The 19066-nt window shown below is 40.1% G+C and overlaps 1 protein-coding gene across 4 annotated transcripts in view; it reads right to left on the bottom strand.

Moving 5' to 3' along the window:
- Positions 1 to 19066, bottom strand: part of LOC126299499 (dedicator of cytokinesis protein 3) — a 951484-nt gene that overhangs the window by 110416 nt on the left and 822002 nt on the right. For all 4 annotated transcript variants that reach the window (XM_049991443.1, XM_049991445.1, XM_049991444.1 and 1 more), the window contains exons 15-16: positions 13711 to 13901; positions 9358 to 9458 (exon numbers count right to left, since the gene is read on the bottom strand). In XM_049991443.1, the coding sequence (XP_049847400.1) occupies positions 9358 to 9458; positions 13711 to 13901 (292 nt within the window). The remainder of the gene's footprint in view (positions 1 to 9357; positions 9459 to 13710; positions 13902 to 19066) is intronic.

The following is a 19066-nucleotide window of genomic DNA, read 5'->3' as shown; positions in this document are numbered from 1 at the left end:
TAGAGACTTCTGCACTGCTTTTTTTAAATCATAATTTTATTTATGTACCACATACTCATGTAATTATAAATACCGTTTGCAAATACAGAATTTTACAACACTTTCTATTGTGACAGCATGTTAATTTTATTTTTATTGGCAATAGTAATCCTGCAATGTGTTGTTACTCATAGATATGAGACATGTCACTGGAGAAATACAAGCTACTTACATACACTCTCACGGGGACATCACCTTGTAGGAGCTCTGTCTGTACAGGTGGAAAGGCTCATGGGTTTGCAACAAGCTGAGGACTGTGCCAGTGGTAGCACAGCTACTGGCATGGTCTCCCATGCTGGATAAGTCTCAGTGGAGAACCAGACAATGAGTGTTCCACAATGCCCCAGCTTGCCCATATTCAATCCCACAATCCTTCCCCAGGTTCCCAGATACCTCACCCAAGGTGTGATGTGATCCGTGTCGATGGATGCATGGCACATGGTTAGATGTGTCATGAATGGAGCCTCAAGAACACCAGGTGACTTCCCCAGTTAATTAGCCTTGCACCAGTTGGGGTTCCATGGTGTTGACTGAATACAACTGCAATTCTTGTGAGACCAAAATGGACAACATGGAACAAGAAAAAACTAAAACACTTGGCAAGATGATGAGACTTCAAAAGTCCAAGTACCCAGGTTGGAACTGATGGAAGTTGTTTCAGCAACTGGGTCAGGCAATACACCAGTCCAAGAAGTGGAAATTGTCATTGAGAAGTTGGACAAAGTAACAATTAAATCCTTGTCTAAGGCTCAGATGAGGAAATTTCTCAAAGAACAAAAATAAAAGAAAGGTAAGGAATGGCTTTCTAAACAAAAAGTGAGAGGACTAAAAGGTTTTCAATCTAAGACAACCAAGAAACACTGTCTCAGATTCAAGGGAGTAAAAGTACCCATTCCACCTCTAAGACAGTGAACAAGAGAACAATGGAGGAGTTTAAGACTCCCATTTCTCAGGATAATAGCATAACGAAAAAGCTGAAGGAAGAAGAGAAATAGACCTATAGTACTGCAGTCTCTGTTTTCAGGATCGATGTGGTCATGCCCCAGGAAACCTATCCACACTGGGTGATTCCGTAATGATGTTAAAAACTTTCAGGGATGATGGAGAAGGCTAAATGTATCAGTTAGAGCTAAGGGGCCCTGTTCATCTTTGCTGTTGTGAAATACATTTCATCAACTGAAGAATTGATCATAGCCCTTAAGGTGATTTTTGCTTGGCTATCCACCACTCAACAGGACCTCACAACAAGTGAAGCTTGTTCAGATGCCTCTCTTTGAGAAGACTGGTCAGGATGCTATTTCAGGCACCGAATTCAGGAAGCTCTGTCCAGAAAAAAGTGCTCTTCTTTGTCTCTGAGAAGATGGGGACAGTGGTTGGGCTCAACAGGACTGCAAAAGTGTCAATTTTGGTACCAAAACTTCTTAAAGATACCCCACCAAAGACTGTTGAGAAAATAAGCACACTGAACCAATGGTCTCGACAGAGAATTGGATGATAATCAAGTGAAAGGTTATATTGGATGCCCAAACTTTCATGGTGGAAGTTAGTCTGAGGGCAATGTGAAAACAGGTTCTGAGATTTTACTTAGAGGTCTCACTGGTTACTGTCAAGGTAATAAAATATATTGAAAGTGATTGTGGTGGTAAGGTGGAGACTACAAGTGTTGCTGATAAACCTGCAACATGGTAAAGGGGCTACTGCTGCCCTGAGTCACCTTCTGGAAAGGCTGGAGATCGATGTGGTCCTGCCCCAGGAAACCTATGTATATAGGGTGATTCCGTAATGATGTTAAAAACTTTCAGGGATGATGGTGAAGGCTAAATGTATCAGTTAGAGCTAAGGGGCCCTGTTCATCTTTGCTGTTGTGAAATACATTTCATCAACTAAAGAAGTGATCATAGCTCTTAAGGCGATTTTCACTTGTAACTTTTGACTCAGTTCTTTACCTCAAATTGATGCATTTACCCTTATTCATGACGTCTGAAAGCTAATAACATGATCACAGGATAACTCCATGTAAAAGGGCGCATTTCAGGTCTCAGAGGAACTGGAGGTAAGCAATTTATGCTTGAAATCTAAATAACTCCAGAACTTGCATTTATGTCAAAAATGGAGTTTCATGCAAGCTGAGGGCAAACTTTTGTTCCAGGGAGTTTGTGGCCATTGGGATGAAACAGCATGAGGAAGGAAGCATGAGGGAAATTGTTTTGGCTTCAACTTACGTTCCTTTGAAGATAATACTCCTTCCCAGAAAGTGAGGAGACTAGCATATAGCTGCTGACAGCAGAATGAACAACTGCTGATTGGTTGTGATGACAATGCCCACAAACAGGTGTGGGGTAGCAGCAACACCAACAAGAGAGGTGAGTACCTTCTTGAATATTTACGAAAAACAACCTGGAAATCCTGAACAGGGGCAGCGAAGCTACCTTCAGTAATATAAGAAGAGAAGAAGACAGTGACATAACTTTTGAGTCCATTATAATAGGGAGCTATGTCAAAAAGTAGCATGCCGCATTGAACCATCCTTATCTGACAACATGTATATTAAGTTGGAGGCTGAAGTGGGCATTAAACAGACCATGGCCTGCATAAACCCTTGGAAAATAGATTGGGACTCATATAGGAAAGACATAAACTCATGCTTATCTGAAGTCAGATCTTTGATAAGGAATCAAGTAGATTTCAAGGAAATGTTGGACACAATGAAGTCTGCCATTAATACCTCATATTTAGAAAACTGCCCCAATCACTAAGAAGTGCACAAACTGGGACGTACCTTGATATAACAATAACATGGAATTGCAAAGGAAGCAGGTAGGAGGACTGTTCACCTTGTAAGAATGAAAGGACAGTGAGCAAAAGATCAGGAGGCCTTTGTCAAATACAGTCTGTGGTTAAGTAATCAAAGCTATGATCCTGGACGGTGTTCTGTGAGGACACAGAAGGTACATACTTCACAAAATCCTCACCAAAATACCAACTAATCCAGGAAGTACTTTAAGGAAGGCAGATGGTAGGTATACAAGGACAGTGAATAGGACGTCAGATGTACTCCTGAAGACTCACATCCCTCAGTGCATTCTGGCAGATAACATAGACCAAGATTCAGTCTGTCTGAGGCACTGGCTTACAAGTAATAAAATGGAGAGCTGGGAATCTGCCAGAGAATGTGTTGATTTAAGAAAAAACAGTGGGTGGTTGAAATGTTTCAACTGTTTAGGTCACCAGGCCATATGGATTATTTCCATCTCTACTGCAACAAGCACGACAGAGTTTAATTAGGCCCCTATGAAAGTTACTTAGGGTTAGCCTAGCAGCAGGAATCATTCCTAATGCTTGGAGGACTGAGGGTTGTTTTTATTCTGAGGCTAGTGAGAACTGATCATACCAAGGATAAGGATATGAAACCAACCAGTCTGTCCCCCTTTCTTCTGAAGACATTCGAAAAATTGTGCACATTAGAGAAAGGAGGCTAACTGAGGTTCTTCAACATATAAACTAACATGCATGTCAACCATGCAAATCATGCAAAACAGCAGTTCATCAGCTTATTGGAAAAGTGGAAAAAACACTACACTTTTCAGGAAACTGCTCTCTGCATCTTTCTGGATATCAAGGGGGCTTTTAGGAATACAACCTTCAGATTCATGGTTGGGGCTCAAGAAAAGCTTGGCATTGAGACCATCATATGTAGGTGGATTAAGACCATAGTGAGCAAAAGAAAGCCACCACGATGAATGAAAAAATTCATTATCAACAACATCAGATGGTGTCCCCAAGGAAGGGTTTTGTCCCCACTTTTGTCAAACGTAGTGGTGGATGAACTTACTGAAGAACTAAATACAAGAGGCTGCTTTCACCAAGGATGTGCAGACAACTTAGTCATAGTAATACTTGGCAAATTTGCTAGTACTGCTGAACATTGTGCAAAACTGGTGCAAAAAAACAGGATTGAAGACTTATTTCCAAGAAAACTGTTGTAGAACCATTCACAAGGAAGGAAATGGATGATTGATTCTTCCCCCCCCCCCCTTCCCCCCTCCCCCCCCCCCTCCCCACACACACACCAACCTACCCTGTGACCACATTCATCTCAATTTTTCAGGCTCATTTTTTGGATCGATGTGCTCACTCATTGCAGATGCTTACTTGGAGTATTCCTGTGTTGTACACAGGCATCCATCATGACCACTGCCAACGTTACTGCCTTTGCCCACGTTTTGGCCACTGACAGGTTGCCTCATATATCGGTCTCTGATAATGAGCTGCAGTTCATGGCATCTGACTTCAAAAATTTCTGCGAGGCCAATGGCCTAAAACATATTTGCAGCCCTCCACTCCATGCTTACTCAAATGGAGAAGCAGAATATCCTGTTTGGACTTTTAAATAGCAAATGAAAATAGCTGTCAAATCCTCTGCCACTACATCAGCCCTCAGTCTGTTATTGATCTCTTATCAAACTATACTTGTTAACAATAATAGCTCTGCTAAGGTACTCCATTGGTGGCAACCACATACCCTGCTTCATCTTCTGATGCAGTCCCTTTCAGAGCCATGCTCTCATCCCTCCCAACATTACACATCTGGTGTGGCTGTGTGGGAACACCCCTATGGGAGTACTGACACTTGGACACCAGCAACAGTAGTGGAGACCCAGAGGGCAGCATGTTGCATCAGTCCAAACACAGAAGAGGCTCTAGCACCAACACCACAACCAGCTTCAAGCACAGGCATTGCATCCACCGCCACCTCCTCCATCACCTTCTATTGAGAATGCAGTGCCATAGTAGGCTGCCCTGGAGGCTACCTGTGACACCCCACTATTGAACCAGTGATACCTTCTGTATTCACATGGATTGGTTGAACCACTGGAGTGCCCATCATAAGTGATATCTCAATGGATGGCACTGGACACACTCCATTCTCACAGCCAGCAGTTGAAGAAACTGTGTATTTGCCTGTGTCTCCATTCCATTCCCTGCCCCCCCCCCCCCCCCCGCCCTTTCGGCACCATCCAGGGTGTTTCCACCCAAACATGCCTACATGCCTGCATTGGTGTGTGTGTGTGTGTGTGTGTGTGTGTGTGTGTGTGTGTGTGTGTGTGTAGTGCACAATGAGCGCATGATCTCTACACTCTCTTTCTCTCTCTCTCTCTCTCTCTCTCTCTCTCTCTCTGTCTCTCTCTCTCACTTCAGGGGGAGAGGGGGAGGGGGGAGGGGGGGGGGGGGTAAGGGATAGGGTACTGGGCTCTGCAGAAATTGAATGTTACCAGAGGAAATACACCTAAATAGCTAACAGAGGACGTAGTATTCCCACAGAACTGTCCTTGCATAGCAAGCATACCACCTGTCTCACCATGTGAATATCCCAGCCAATAGCGTTCCTCGCTACTGCTATAAATGTGGTCACCCTGCAACCAGTCAGTCAGTCCTATACTTGTATCTGATACCGCTGGTTACTACCATTGCTGTACTACTGACTATTTGAAAACACCCTCGCTTGGAATTTTGTTCTCTCTGGTCGCGTTTTGGATTGTGTCTCAGTTTATTCTTGGCCTGTTGACATTGTTGTGGCAATGGTTTTCACTTTCCACCTTATTGTTGTGTAAGTGGCTTCAGGCTTGTCCTATTCTGTATCTTGTCTGCTACCATTGAGCTGCATATAGCTCAAATAGTGCTAGGTATTATGTTCTCTTCCACAGGTGGCGCTTCCAGCTTTTGGCTTCACCCATTTCTCTCCTGGTTTCTGACGCATGTGCTAGTATATTGCTTCTCATGGAAATAGCAGGTATAGAGAAAGATGCCCCTAAGTATACGCTATATGTTGAGGGTGATGAAGCCATATCACACCTAATCTTCCAGTGCAAGGTGTTTGAGATCAAAAGACACATACTATTTGGGTTACCAAGTCCTGAAGATACTGTGTCTAATGAATATCTAGTAAAGGGCCTCCTACTATTCTTTAAGGATACTGGTTGGCCTTACTAGAATCACAGGGAGTGAAACCACACAATACACCCTGTTTCAGCAGGGAAAATAGTGTGCTGGGACAACATTTGTGTTTGTCTCCGTGTTCAAATCAATAGCTACATATGGTTTTATAGTAACCAGGAAAAACTGGACACACAGTGTTGATACTGAGCCACTTATCTGCGTTTAGTAAGTCAGAGGCTTTGCAACATGGTGTCTTTTATATGCTAAGTGTTATAGTATGTGGCTATAAATCTGGTGATTATGAGTCCTGGCAACTGTGAAATGCAGTTATTCCAAGCAGAAAGTATTAGTCCCTGTGATCATATTTCCTTACAATCAGTGCCCAATATGTTATGAAGACAGGCAGTGACCAGAACCTTTCTGAACGGACAAACAGATGTTCATGGTGGTGAGACATCTGGACATAACTCCATCATCAGACAAATACTGAAAGAAAATATAGATCACATTACTGAACAAAACTGATGAATAATGATTACAGAAAAGCATCATCAATTTCCACATCTGAATTCCATGCACTTATCAGTGGAGGTTTATCACCTATTGCACTTTTACTTATGCATGGCATCAGTTTGTACAACAAATCATCGTGAGCTGAAATGTGTGCATTTTCACCTATGACAGTCTTGATGCAAATTAACAATTGTCTCATGGCCTCATCTCACTTAAAATACATGTCAACAGGAGAGTCATTCCTGGCCTGAATGTCACAAAAAAAGGCAAAGTGGCATATCATTCAATACAGTCTTTACCACTCAGCAGCAAAACATGATTTTGGTTTGTGAAGCCTGTAGAGAAACCCTTGGAATAGTTAGAGAGGACTGCTAATGACTACATATGTGATAACAGCAAGCAGCTAGGCTGTATAAAATGGACTACTTCATGCGGAATGCGTGCACCTGTCAAAGTGGAGGTGTTGTTGGTGATTGTTATGTTTTATGTGGTCAGAGGTACTGATGCAGCCATCTTTGAGGTAGAGTTTGACATCAACGAAGGTGGCTTGTTGGGCTGAAGAGGACCATATGAAGTGATTGGTGGTACATCTAGATCATGAAGACGTCATCAGCCATTCTGAGAAAGGTGAGGAATTTGGGATTCTGGTTGGTTATATGAAAGTCCTCTAGATGGTCCATGAATAGACTGACAAAGGATGGTGTCATGTAGGTGTCCACTGCTGAACCACATACTTGTTTGTAGGTGATGCCTGCATGATGATAAATTGGAGAAGGATATAGTTCATCATGGTGACCCAGAAAGAGACTGCAGGTATCAGCTACAAACAAACCTATGACCCAGCACTGGGCATCACATGGCACCAGCCTATACCAGCCAATTCATAGGCCATAAAGAGGAATCCTTTCTAATCACCCAGAATCCCAAACCCGTCACCTGGTTCAGATTTACTGATGACAGTCTCATGGTGTGGACCATGCGTAAGGACACTATCCACATTCTTCCAGAACCTCAACACTTTCTCCTCCAGTCACTTACTTGGTCCTCCTCACTCTGAGAAGCCACTTTCTTTGATGTCAATCTTCACTTCAAGGGCAGCTACATCAGTACCTCCAACAACATTAAACCTAACAACTACCAACAATACATTCACTTTGTCAGCTGTCACCCACTCCTCACCAATACAATCCTTCAATAGAGCCCAGCATCTTGTGGTGGTCACATCTGTAATGATGAGCAATACCCCACCAAAAATGCCAAGGGTCACAGACCAAAATTACCATCCCCACCTTGTCCAGAAACAGATCTCGTTTCTTGTCTCACAAGTCAGCAACCAAAAATCACATATCCACTGCCTAGCCACAGCACCTCATGACTCAGTAGCAACTGGGAAGGGAGCACGTTCTCTTCCAGGATTTTGACTACCTCTCGGCATGCCCTGAAATGAAAAATAGCGTCCCATCCTCTCCCTCATTGGTATCCTGACCATCACTTAACCTATGCAATATCCTTGTCCATGTCAATTCCACCCCTCACCCCATGGCTCCTATCATGGTACTAGATCTAAATGCAAGATCTATCCCACACATCCTCCCACTACCACCTACTCCAGTCCTGTCACAGATATCTCCTACCCCCCCCCCCCCCCCCCCAAGCAAGGGCCATGTAATCTACAAACTTAACTGCAACCATTGTGTGACATTCTATGTGGTTGTGACAACTAACAAGCTGCATGTCCACATGAATGGCCACCATCAAAATGTGGCCAAGAGACAGCCGTACCACCACGTTGCTGAGCATGCTGCCACCTAACACGATGTGCTTGACTTCAGTGACTTTTTCACAGCCTGCACCATCTTGATTCTTCCCACCAACAGCAGTTGTTCTAAATTGCACAGGTGGGAACTCTCACTGCAACATACCTTTCATTCCCAAAACCATCCTGGCATCAGTCTTCATTGGTCCCAGTTCTCCACCAGTCTATCTTTTTCCCTGCTGCCACTGTGACCTTAAAAGAGTCTTGTATCCTAGCAGTGTTCCTGCATAGTCCTTTCCTCTCCTCCACTTCTCTCCTCTTCACTCTGATGTCCCTGACCCCCCCCCCCCCCCCCCCCTCCCCTGCAGCACGGCCACTCAATTCTGCACCTAGCAGTGTACTATCCTGTCCCTATCATGTCCCTCCATGCTCCCACAGGCATGCAGTGCAGAAACTTCCCCTACCCATACCCTGACAACTCTCTTCTCGCCACAGCACACCTATTCTGTACCCCCACTATCCACCCAATTACAGATCACAGTTCATCTCAGTCACAGTTGGGCCTTAGCAGTCACAGATGACAGTGGCCATGTGTGTGTGAGTTACACATATGTGAATGTGTGGGTTTTATGTCTACATCTGATGATGGACTTCAATATTCCTGACTGCCACTCACTGCCTACTTGTCAATGACTTTTAAGCTTTTTCCTTCCTATTAAAGCTGATAAATTTTCAAGTATTTTAGTTGGAGAATACTGCAAAGACTCAAGAACCAATATCTGATTCGTCCCAAGATATTTTTTCTTAAATGAAGTAAGACTTTCTCACCAAAAAACACTTGTGCTGTATGATATTGCTTTGTTAAACTGTACTGAATAATTCATATCAAAAGAACATTTTGTTTTACTTATTGTTTTTCTCACATTTTTGAAATAACATCCTTCTCATACAGAGTTGTGCATACTGTGTTCCATTTATGTTAAGTGGTACTTCATTTACAACACTCTAATTATCATAAGAATTTTCAGACTGATCACTACTTTATTTTGGTTTCAAACCTGTAAGAAAAAAATAGTCTGCTTGAAATTAAGCTACAAACTTTTGTTACTCACTTGTATACAAGGGCTGCAGCAAAATGACCCTTGATGTATGCATCCATAACTGGCTTGAAGTGTTCAAATTTGCTGTCTTCTAGCAAACTGAATATGCTCACCTAAAAAAATTACAATAAAGAGATTAAAAACTTCATCACCTTGGAGTTATTAGACTTTGTAATAGGCGTAGTACAACAAACTTGTAGGTGCAATATGACTGTTGCTCTCTCTCCCTCATACACACACACACACACATAAAGCACAAAACACAATATGTAAATTGCTAACAAATAATAATCGTGGGTACTGTTCAATGTGTATCTTTAAATATTGTGGATGTGACAAGTGTATAGTGCTGCATCACGCTGAAACAGTCATAAACTGGATTCAAGAAAATTTAGATAATTAAATAAATAAAAAATGAATAATTTTGATTAAATAATATTCACTCTACAGTTGCTATTACACTATCCTTATTAAGTATCTTGTTTTACCTGATGGGTTCACTGGAAAATTGCACACATCTTGCATACACATATTAGTTAGCACCTTTTCTCTTGATTGGATATGAAATTTCTAGTATTTTAGGCCATGTTTGTCACTATTTCTTCAAGTACCATTGCAATGATATATCATCCAGGTATAAATATATCAACAGTAGATGTTACGCACTGGACCATCTGTCCATATCACTATTGAGCTGATGTTTTATGTAAGCTAGCCTTATCTAATTTGAAACTCTTAATAGGAATAATATTTTTGTATTTAAAGCAGACCACCGACTTAGATGCAGGAATGCTGAGTTGTCAATAGGAACACACAAAATAAAGAAAATTTGTTGACTTTCGGATTTATCCATTGATGAGCTAGAATAAATTACACACAGAAAACACCCCCACTCCCACACCTCCAAATAAACATATATGCCCCTACATGATGCCAGCTAGACTAACGGTGCCAATGCAGCATTTTGACAGAGGGACTGGTTGTGGTGAGGGAATCTTTGAGTGGGCTGGGTAGAGGGAGAGGGAGGCAGAAGTGGTAGGCAGGGAGGGGAATGGGGGAGGGAGGGCTAGCAGCTCAGAAAGAGGCAGTTGGTTTGCCAGTTAGTGTTGCAGGAGGAAGGGGTGGCAGCTATATGGGCTAAGCATGTAAGGCACGATTTGAGGGTACACACTCAAGATGACATGGGTATGTATACTGGGAGGGGGTGACAGGACAGGGGAAAGAGAAACAGTTGGCTGAAGGATGAAGGAACAGTGGGTTACCTGGGACTGATGCCAGTAACACTGCTGTTAACATTTCCACAAAAAACCTCAGTGCCACAGAAGTTTCTGCCATAGTCAAAGGCCTCACCTTTAGCTCTTCACCCAAGTTTAAATATGTTGAACTAGTCAAACATTCACTCTCCTTCTCCTATTCCCTACAGTGGAAACACTTCTTTGCCACCAATCCATCCAACAAAAATCAACCTAATCCCAACATTGGAACTTTCCTCTCCCATTTCATACCACCAACCAACTGTGGGCCTCCCCCTCCCCTACCCTCCTGCCTAATCACCCCTGGTTACCTTCCAGGAATTCCTTACCTCCAACTTGGCCTCCTCATCCTTCCCCAGGTCTCTTCCTAAGAACACTAACCTTTCAGCAGAAGAAAGGACTACCATACACAACCTGAAAGTAGATCCTGTCCTAATCATCCTCCCTGTAGACTACAATAAACCAAGACTCCATCAAGCTCCATGAGGGGCACCAGCATTGCCCACCAGCAGTGCATGCAACTAGTCGTGGCACTGCAAAATGCAGAACATTTTGTCCGTGCACCATGTGACATGAATCTGTATCTCAGATGATGCTCATGGAAATCCTTTCGTTGGAATATTTAATACTCTACACAATCACAAGGCAGCCCTTGCTCTCACCCCAAGCTTCAACACTGACTGCTCCTTACAGATCATCCATCAGTAGGCGATCTTCATAAGTGGTCTTTGGCACTGACCTGATGTCTGACTGGCTTTCGACCCAGCATGGCCGGACTGACTAACACATCAATTTGACTGTACCTGACTGAACTGGACACCAACTAGGACCAGGACACATCACCATGTAGGATGTCAACCAGACATCAACCAAACACCAACCTAAGTCACCAATTTGGACTATTGTGTGAACTCTATCATTCTACGAGAAGTAGCTCTAATTTTCTATTTTATGCCAGAACCATGAATTGTTCATTTGTGTGTTACTAATAAAAGTGTTCTTCCAATGTAACTTTATTATGCACCATCTTTTGCACACGGTAAAGACCAAGACATAAAATACTAATTGTATAGAGTATACAATTAGTATAGGTTAAAATTGTGGCTCAGCAATGGAGCTACTTAAGCACCCTCCACAGACAGACTCAAAGTTTCATCATGTGCCTGAGCTGATGCATGAGATGGGAAAGCACTAGCGGGTCAAGGCAGCAGTCAAAGTTAGAATATCACTTTAAATCAGTCATGAATGTTCAACTTCATTTACTATGAGAAAATTTTTCTTTCCAGTAACAACACTGGAATCGTTCCACACTGCACCTTTTTATTCAGGTTAATGGTCCAACAGGATTAGCAGAGGGGAATCTGCAGAGAAGAAAGGTAGATTAGGATTTACTGTCCCATTAATGATTACTAGAGCTGCAACATCAGTTCAGATAGGACAATATTTGGAAAAGATAAAGGGTACATCTTATTCACAACAACAACCCTGGCATTTGTTTTATCAGTTCAAGGAAACCAACAAAAACCTAATTCTGGATGGTTGTGTGGGGATTCCAACCCCTTCCCTTTTGCATATGAGTGTGTTTCCTCAACCACTGAATCATCTTCACTTCTTGTTGTTTACTGTGATGGCTCTCTTACAAGAGGATCAGTTGTGAAATTCAGCAGCACAGGCTTCAGCCTGGTAGCTGCTTTTCAATAAATTCCTAGCTCAAAGCAGTGGAACAGTTTCAGATTATGAATGTGAGATGCACTGATTTACAATTTCTTCAAATGTAATGGTGCTATAACATTTAAAGAAATTGTAAGTCCTAATATCTCACATGACAGTGTTTTCATTGCTTTTAGTTAGGAACTTATTAGAAAAAGGCTACTGAGCTGAACCCTGTTCTGCTGTAATTCACAAAATCATATTTCAGTGTTCACTACATCACTCTCGTTTAATGCTGAAGAAGGTACACTGAACTATCTTATCTCTGAGTGTCCAAACAGGCACAAAAAAGAAGTAATATTAGGGTTGGCCATTTCATCAATGAGAGTGGCATTAGACATGAAGTGCAAGCTTTAATTAGACAAATAAATCAGCAAAGTCCTATTCAAAGGGACTGTTCTGGGATTTGCCATAAGATATTTAAGGCAACAATTTGAAACCTATATGTGGATGACCAGATAGAGATTTTAACTGTTGTCTTTCTGAACACAAGTCCCATCTTTTACTATTCTACCAACTCACTTGGTGACATGTAAGAGCAGTGAGATGTAGTACATGCACTATGTATTTGAATTAGTTTTCCAGACCTGTTATTAAGGTAGTAAGAAATTGTGGGCAAACTCATTTTTCTTTATAAGTGATCTGTAACAAGTACAACTTTTAATTTTAAGATGATGATATAAAAATAGCAAAAATTATTTCAATTGAAGTCATATGTACAGCTTCAGACCTATTTGAAATTAGTCAAAGTGCTTGAATGGCTAACAATTTGCATAATTTAGAACAGTTATTATCATTACTTTGAGAGATAAATAAGAACAAACTTACATCCAGTTAAAGCCATACGCTAAAAACAGTTATGTAAATACTGATTGCTTTCTTTAATGCTGGACTATTGTGTTTTATGTAGATTAAATAGAGATCTAATCACCAGTTGAAGTTTTTTTACTGACCACAACCATTTATTTGAAAGCAACTCCTCTTACTGTGTTGAGCATTATGTTTATTTATTTATTTCAGATTCAAATATGGTTACGAATTATATCTCATGATTCTCTTTTCTTTTGTTGTCTAAAGAAATTCCTGTACCAGTTTCAGAAACTGTTTCCCTCATTTGAGCATAATGCATATTCCATAATAAATTACGAGCTTGGTACATCATTCAAGAAACCTTTACAGATCATATGCCATATCACAGTTAACAATCAACAACTTATATTTAAAGAAAGGAAAGTTTGTAGGGCTGAGCATGTGAGTTCACCACAAAAGAACTGCTGATTATTGCTTAAAACAATCACCATCATTTTCCAAAGCTATTGTCAGATATTGGAACAAACAGAACTACGAGATCACTAGAAAAAATGTGTAAAGTGAAAAAAATATTGATTTTCAACTCTCTTACCAGAGACTGGAAGACAAGACCCGAGTAAGATGTAGAGTTCCCTTCTTCTGTAGAAAACATGGCAAATAAAGCATCAAGGACATCCTGTAAGAATTTCACTAGTTCCTCTCCATCAAGTAGTATAACTCGAGATAGTGCTTCCTGGATATTTTCTGGGTGTTCCTTCCACTGGAGGAGTGATAAAAGATCCGCTGAAAATATAAATTTATGCACTGAAAATTTATCACTACTTTCACACCCTTTATTGAAAATTCAGTGTGGAAAAATCATAAAAATGCAGATAAAGGTGTATTACTTTCCAGGAAGTGAAATTAATTATCAAGTTAACAATGTAGTCTAAATTATCTTAGATTTTCAGGCTAAGGATTTCTTGCCAATGATGCTAAAGAAATATCAAAGATCCAAGTCAACAAGTATATGACCTTTCAATATAAGAGATGTGAGTATATAACATGTGTAGTAGGACAGCTGATGTGCATACAGATGCAAGAGGTTATAGTGACAGCTATGCCAATTATGTTTTGTACATCCCTCTCACCTCAGTTACTGTTCTAGCACATGAGAGTTGAAACCACTAATCTTTCCTTTCTCTTTTTAGTTAGTATCATGTGCTAGCATGTGCACATGGGGTAGTGCTAGTAGTTGTTTTAATGCCTTTTCAAAGTGTGTGGGGAAAAGCACTAACTTCTACATTGATTTTCCAAGAAATACAGAACAAATGAAATGTTAATGAAAATATTTATTGATGTTACTGTACATTATTGAAACTTATTCTCATCATTCCTGAAATGCATCAAGGTAAAACCCAGTCTCATTATCATTTATTTAGTGTTGGTAACAATATGCTAGGTCTCAATGAAGCCAGTTTACTTTTTCCTTACTCCAACTTCTTATGAAGTGTATGGGTATATCTACATCATGAAGTAGGTTGTGTTTATGTTATTATGGAGGAGTGTGGAAGTAAAGGAAGGAATTGAATTATACTTAATGCTAGGAAAATCTCCTAGCAAACAGCACTATAGGATTGCCAAGCGATCCATAGCTGATGTGCAAATCACCATCTTTACTTGTTCCCCATATTAGAATTCCATATGCATGAATGGATCTATTGATGTCAGTTTATCACTGTATTTAAGCATTTCATAAATATTTCCTCATTTTAGCATTTAGCAATCAGCATTTCATATATATTTCCTCAATTTAGTTAAGTTCTGTTCTAATATATAAGATTTTTTATGTAGAAACATACTTTGTTTGTAGTTAAAAATCACTCCTCAAGTAATTCAGAATGAGATTTTCACTCTGCAACAGAGTGTGTGCTAATATGAAACTTCCTGACAGATTAAAACTGTGTGCTGGACCAAGACTCAAACTCGGGACCTTTGCCTTTCGCGGGCAAGTGCTCTACCATCTGAGCTCTCCAAGCACGAAACATGCCCTGTCCTCACAGTTTTACTTCTGCCAGTATCTCATCTCCTACCTTTCAAACTTTACAGAAGCTGTTGCCTGCTTTACAGAGGACTTGCCCGTGAAAGGCAAAGGTCTTGAGTTTGAGTCTCGGTCCGGCACAAAGTTTTAATCTGCCAGGAAGTTTCACTTCTCAAGTAAGTTTGACTTATTGTCAAATAGAAAGTGACATTCTGTGAAGATACTGTTTCAAAAATAACAAAGATGGAAGAGACAGAGAGAATTTATTAGCTCTCACACTTGGAATTCACAGTCAAATAATATATATTGATGAAATATTCATTTTTGATACATCAAATATATTCCATTGGATTTTATAACAGCTATTATTGTGACCATGAATATCTTGTAAAATTTAATTTTTTTAGCTTTCAGTCTATTTATTTTACATGTGTTAAGACTCATCATGAGCAATGACAGTAATTAAAAGATGTATAATTTTTCTTAGGGTCATATAAGGCTGCAGATATACTGATTTTTTTATTTTTGCACAGAATTTCAGAACCAGTGTGTCTCATTGTGACTAGTAATATTCAAATTTCAATGTTCTACGTATTGTGACATTGCAGTTACTGAATCATAGTACTAATTTCTTGTTTTTTTTTTTTTAGTCAAATTAAGAGATGAAGAAGATATGAAATTATTGCATCAGTTAAACATATTTTGACTTGGATGATCTGTATATGCAGTTTTTTTATCATTTTTGTAATGATAATGAAAAACCTATTAAAGGAAGTAATGCAATGTTTAGAAAATATTGTCGATGATGCAACATTTGTCAGTTGCTGTTAAAGGTAACATCACTTGTTAGGTAGTCATCATTAGTAACACACTGTTGAGTTCCTTCACATAATCTGTCAACAGGTATGTAAGTCACAGCTAATAAAATGCTAACGAATTCCTGTTTTATTGTTTCCTCTAACCATTTATTGCTTCTAGGTGACTTCAGTATACTTCAGCTTTTAGGTATCACCAGAGAAACACATCATACAAAGTTAAATCAGATCATTGTGTGGTTCATATGAAGAAATAAGCCAAGAAAGAAACAATTCTCTCAAGGTCAAGAATAATCAACAAGACGTGTAGACTGTCCACACCTTCACGAATCACACACCCATTCTGTACATTATCACAGTTATTCCCACACCTTCTTCCTCAAAATAGTATGGTTTTATGTGGTAAATGTTTCTGTATCATACCAATCACATGAGGGCTACACAATAAATGCTTATGAAGTTAATGAGGCTTTCTGCTACCCTGTCCTAAAAGTTTTCTTTGTTTATAATACAACACACCTCAAAAAGGCTTCAGTTTATAAGCCACCAAATTCCAGTTTCCTCCTTCAGTGGACTGAATGACTTCAAAAATCAGAAAGTAAACTTTGCGTAGGAGTTTTCAATTGTCACACTGGTGAATGGGGATTGAGCTCATTGATGACAATGCTGAATTACTAAAACAATGGGCAGATGGTAGTGAGCTATCTCTTATTCACAGAAGTAAATTGTCACCTTTCTTTAACTGTAGCCATTGGTGAAGAGGGTATCATCCTGATTTGATTTTTGTTAGTAATAGCATAACACAGCAATGCACTGAGACAATACGCAGCCCTATTCCTCATTCTCAACACATCAATCCTGTGCCAGCTTCACTTTGCTATATGAGTACATTATGTATCATTTTACCACAGGGATAACTTTAAGAAAACAGATTCTCCAAAATCTTCTGCTTCTTTGGACACTATAATATAGAGCATGAAGCCAGTTCCTAAAGCAACTGACCATTCATCAAAGTTGTTAAGAGGAGTTCCTGTAAAATCTATTCCCTGTGGATGTCACATCAATTACGTTAAGTACAATGTTGCAGTGTCTTGTTGTTCTGAATTACGATGTCAAGTTCCTTTGGACATACATGCATGCATGCATGTCCAAAGGAACATTGCATCATAATTTGGAATAACACAGCCACTGCAATACCATATTTAGAGAGAAAGCTGTGGAAAACTAATTGGAAAACTAGACATGTCAGTCAGTGGCCAGAAAGCCTGTAGACTCTTAAAGAACTTCAACAGAGATCCAACTACATCCAACACACATTCAGATGTTACAGCTAATCAGATTACCAACCAACTGGTCGTTAATGGTAAAACAAAACATCGACATAAACCTAAGAGACCTGTGTGGAAGCTACCTCTGGAGAGGAATGAAGAAACATACAAGATTTTAATAATATCACTGAACTGGAAAATTCAATAAATTAGTACAAATCATGGGAAGCTCCTGGTTTGTATAATATCAGAGCAGAATAAATAAAGAACGTCTGTGTGTTCACTAAGGAATGGCAGCTACAACTTTTTAATAACTGCTGTTTAGGTCCAATATTCCAAAATTATGGTGGAAAGCACACATAATGGCCAGTCTATATCCTGGAAAACACAGAAGGAATCCCAAACACTATGAACCAATACCTCTCCTGTGTCAGTTATACAAGATATTCAAAAGAATGCTACTCCGCTGACTCATTCATGCTGCTGACCAACAGCAAACAGGTTTCACACTAAGTGAGAGCATTATTGCACAGGTCTTCAGCCTAACTTAGCATATTGAAAATAGTTTTGAAAACAAACATATCACAGGAATAACCTTCATTGATCTTAGCATGGCATACAATATTGTTAATCATGACACTCCCTTATAAAAAGTATTTGCTCTCACCAAGGATCCAAAAGATACCATGCTGATATCAACACTGTTACAGAATCATAGGTTTCTCTCTGATTTTCAGGGGCAACAAAGGAAGTGGAAAATCCAAGAAAACTGCTTTACTTCAAGAAAGTGTGCTAGCTTCATTGCCATTTAATATTTATACAATTGACTATCCAGTTCCTTACAATACAAGAAGTTTTAACTGTGCCATTGACATGGCCCTCACCTCCAATGGAGAAAGATTCAAAAGAGATAGAACTATCTCTTGATGGTGCTTTGAAAGAACTAGGCACATACTGTAAGGCTAACCACCTAAAGCCCAACCCCTCAAAAACTATACTCTTTGCTTTCCATCTTAGCAACAGGGAGGCATCAAGACAATAGAATGTGTCTTGGAACAGCATCCCCTTGAAAGATGGTTTCACTCCAAAGTACCTAGAAGTAATCAGCTTCAGACAACACTGCTGCCAATTTCAAACAGAAAACTAGCACTTGAAATAATATCTTTAGAAAGTTAAGAGGAACATATTGGGGAGCTAAGCCACAAGTTCTTAGAACCACTGCTCTGTGCTATTCTGTAGTGGAGTATACCTCCCCTGTTTGGTATAAATCATCTAATGCCAAACCTGTAGACCCTGCACTGAACAAAGCTTGTAGGCTGATTGTAGGATGCTTAAAACCTAACCCTTGCTGTGTTGCTGGTATCACACTGCCAAATACTCAGTGAGAATTTGCCAACAATCATGAACAACTGAAGGCTGAAAACGCAGAAGCTCACTCATGATTTGGTCATGAGTTATCTCCACCTAGGCTAAAATCAAAAAAATTCCCTTCGGGCAAGGCACCAGACTCTTTCAATAGAAATCCATGCCACAAGACTGGACAGAGCCATGAGAACATCTTCCGGCCAGTCACAGCGATGAGTGGGGTGTTTGGATGTCCCTTAACTGCTCAAGAACTGGTGTCAGTAGAGCAAAGACCTCCAATATACTACAGAGTTTCACCTCAGAGGATAACAAGTATGAGTATGGATAAGAACAAACTGTTGTACACCCAGTGATAGTGGCCTCTTTGTCCACTTACCTTTCCAATACAGGACATTATGCTTACAAAAGATTGTGCCCTAAATGTGGCCCAGGTCTAGACTAATGTCATCTGATTTGTAAATTTTATTGACAATATTTCTG

The sequence above is a fragment of the Schistocerca gregaria genome, chromosome X (assembly GCF_023897955.1).
Source record: "Schistocerca gregaria isolate iqSchGreg1 chromosome X, iqSchGreg1.2, whole genome shotgun sequence".
NCBI lineage: Eukaryota > Metazoa > Arthropoda > Insecta > Orthoptera > Acrididae > Schistocerca > Schistocerca gregaria.
The sequence above is the reverse complement of the archived record's forward strand: the minus strand, read 5'-3'. Positions and strand labels throughout refer to the sequence as shown.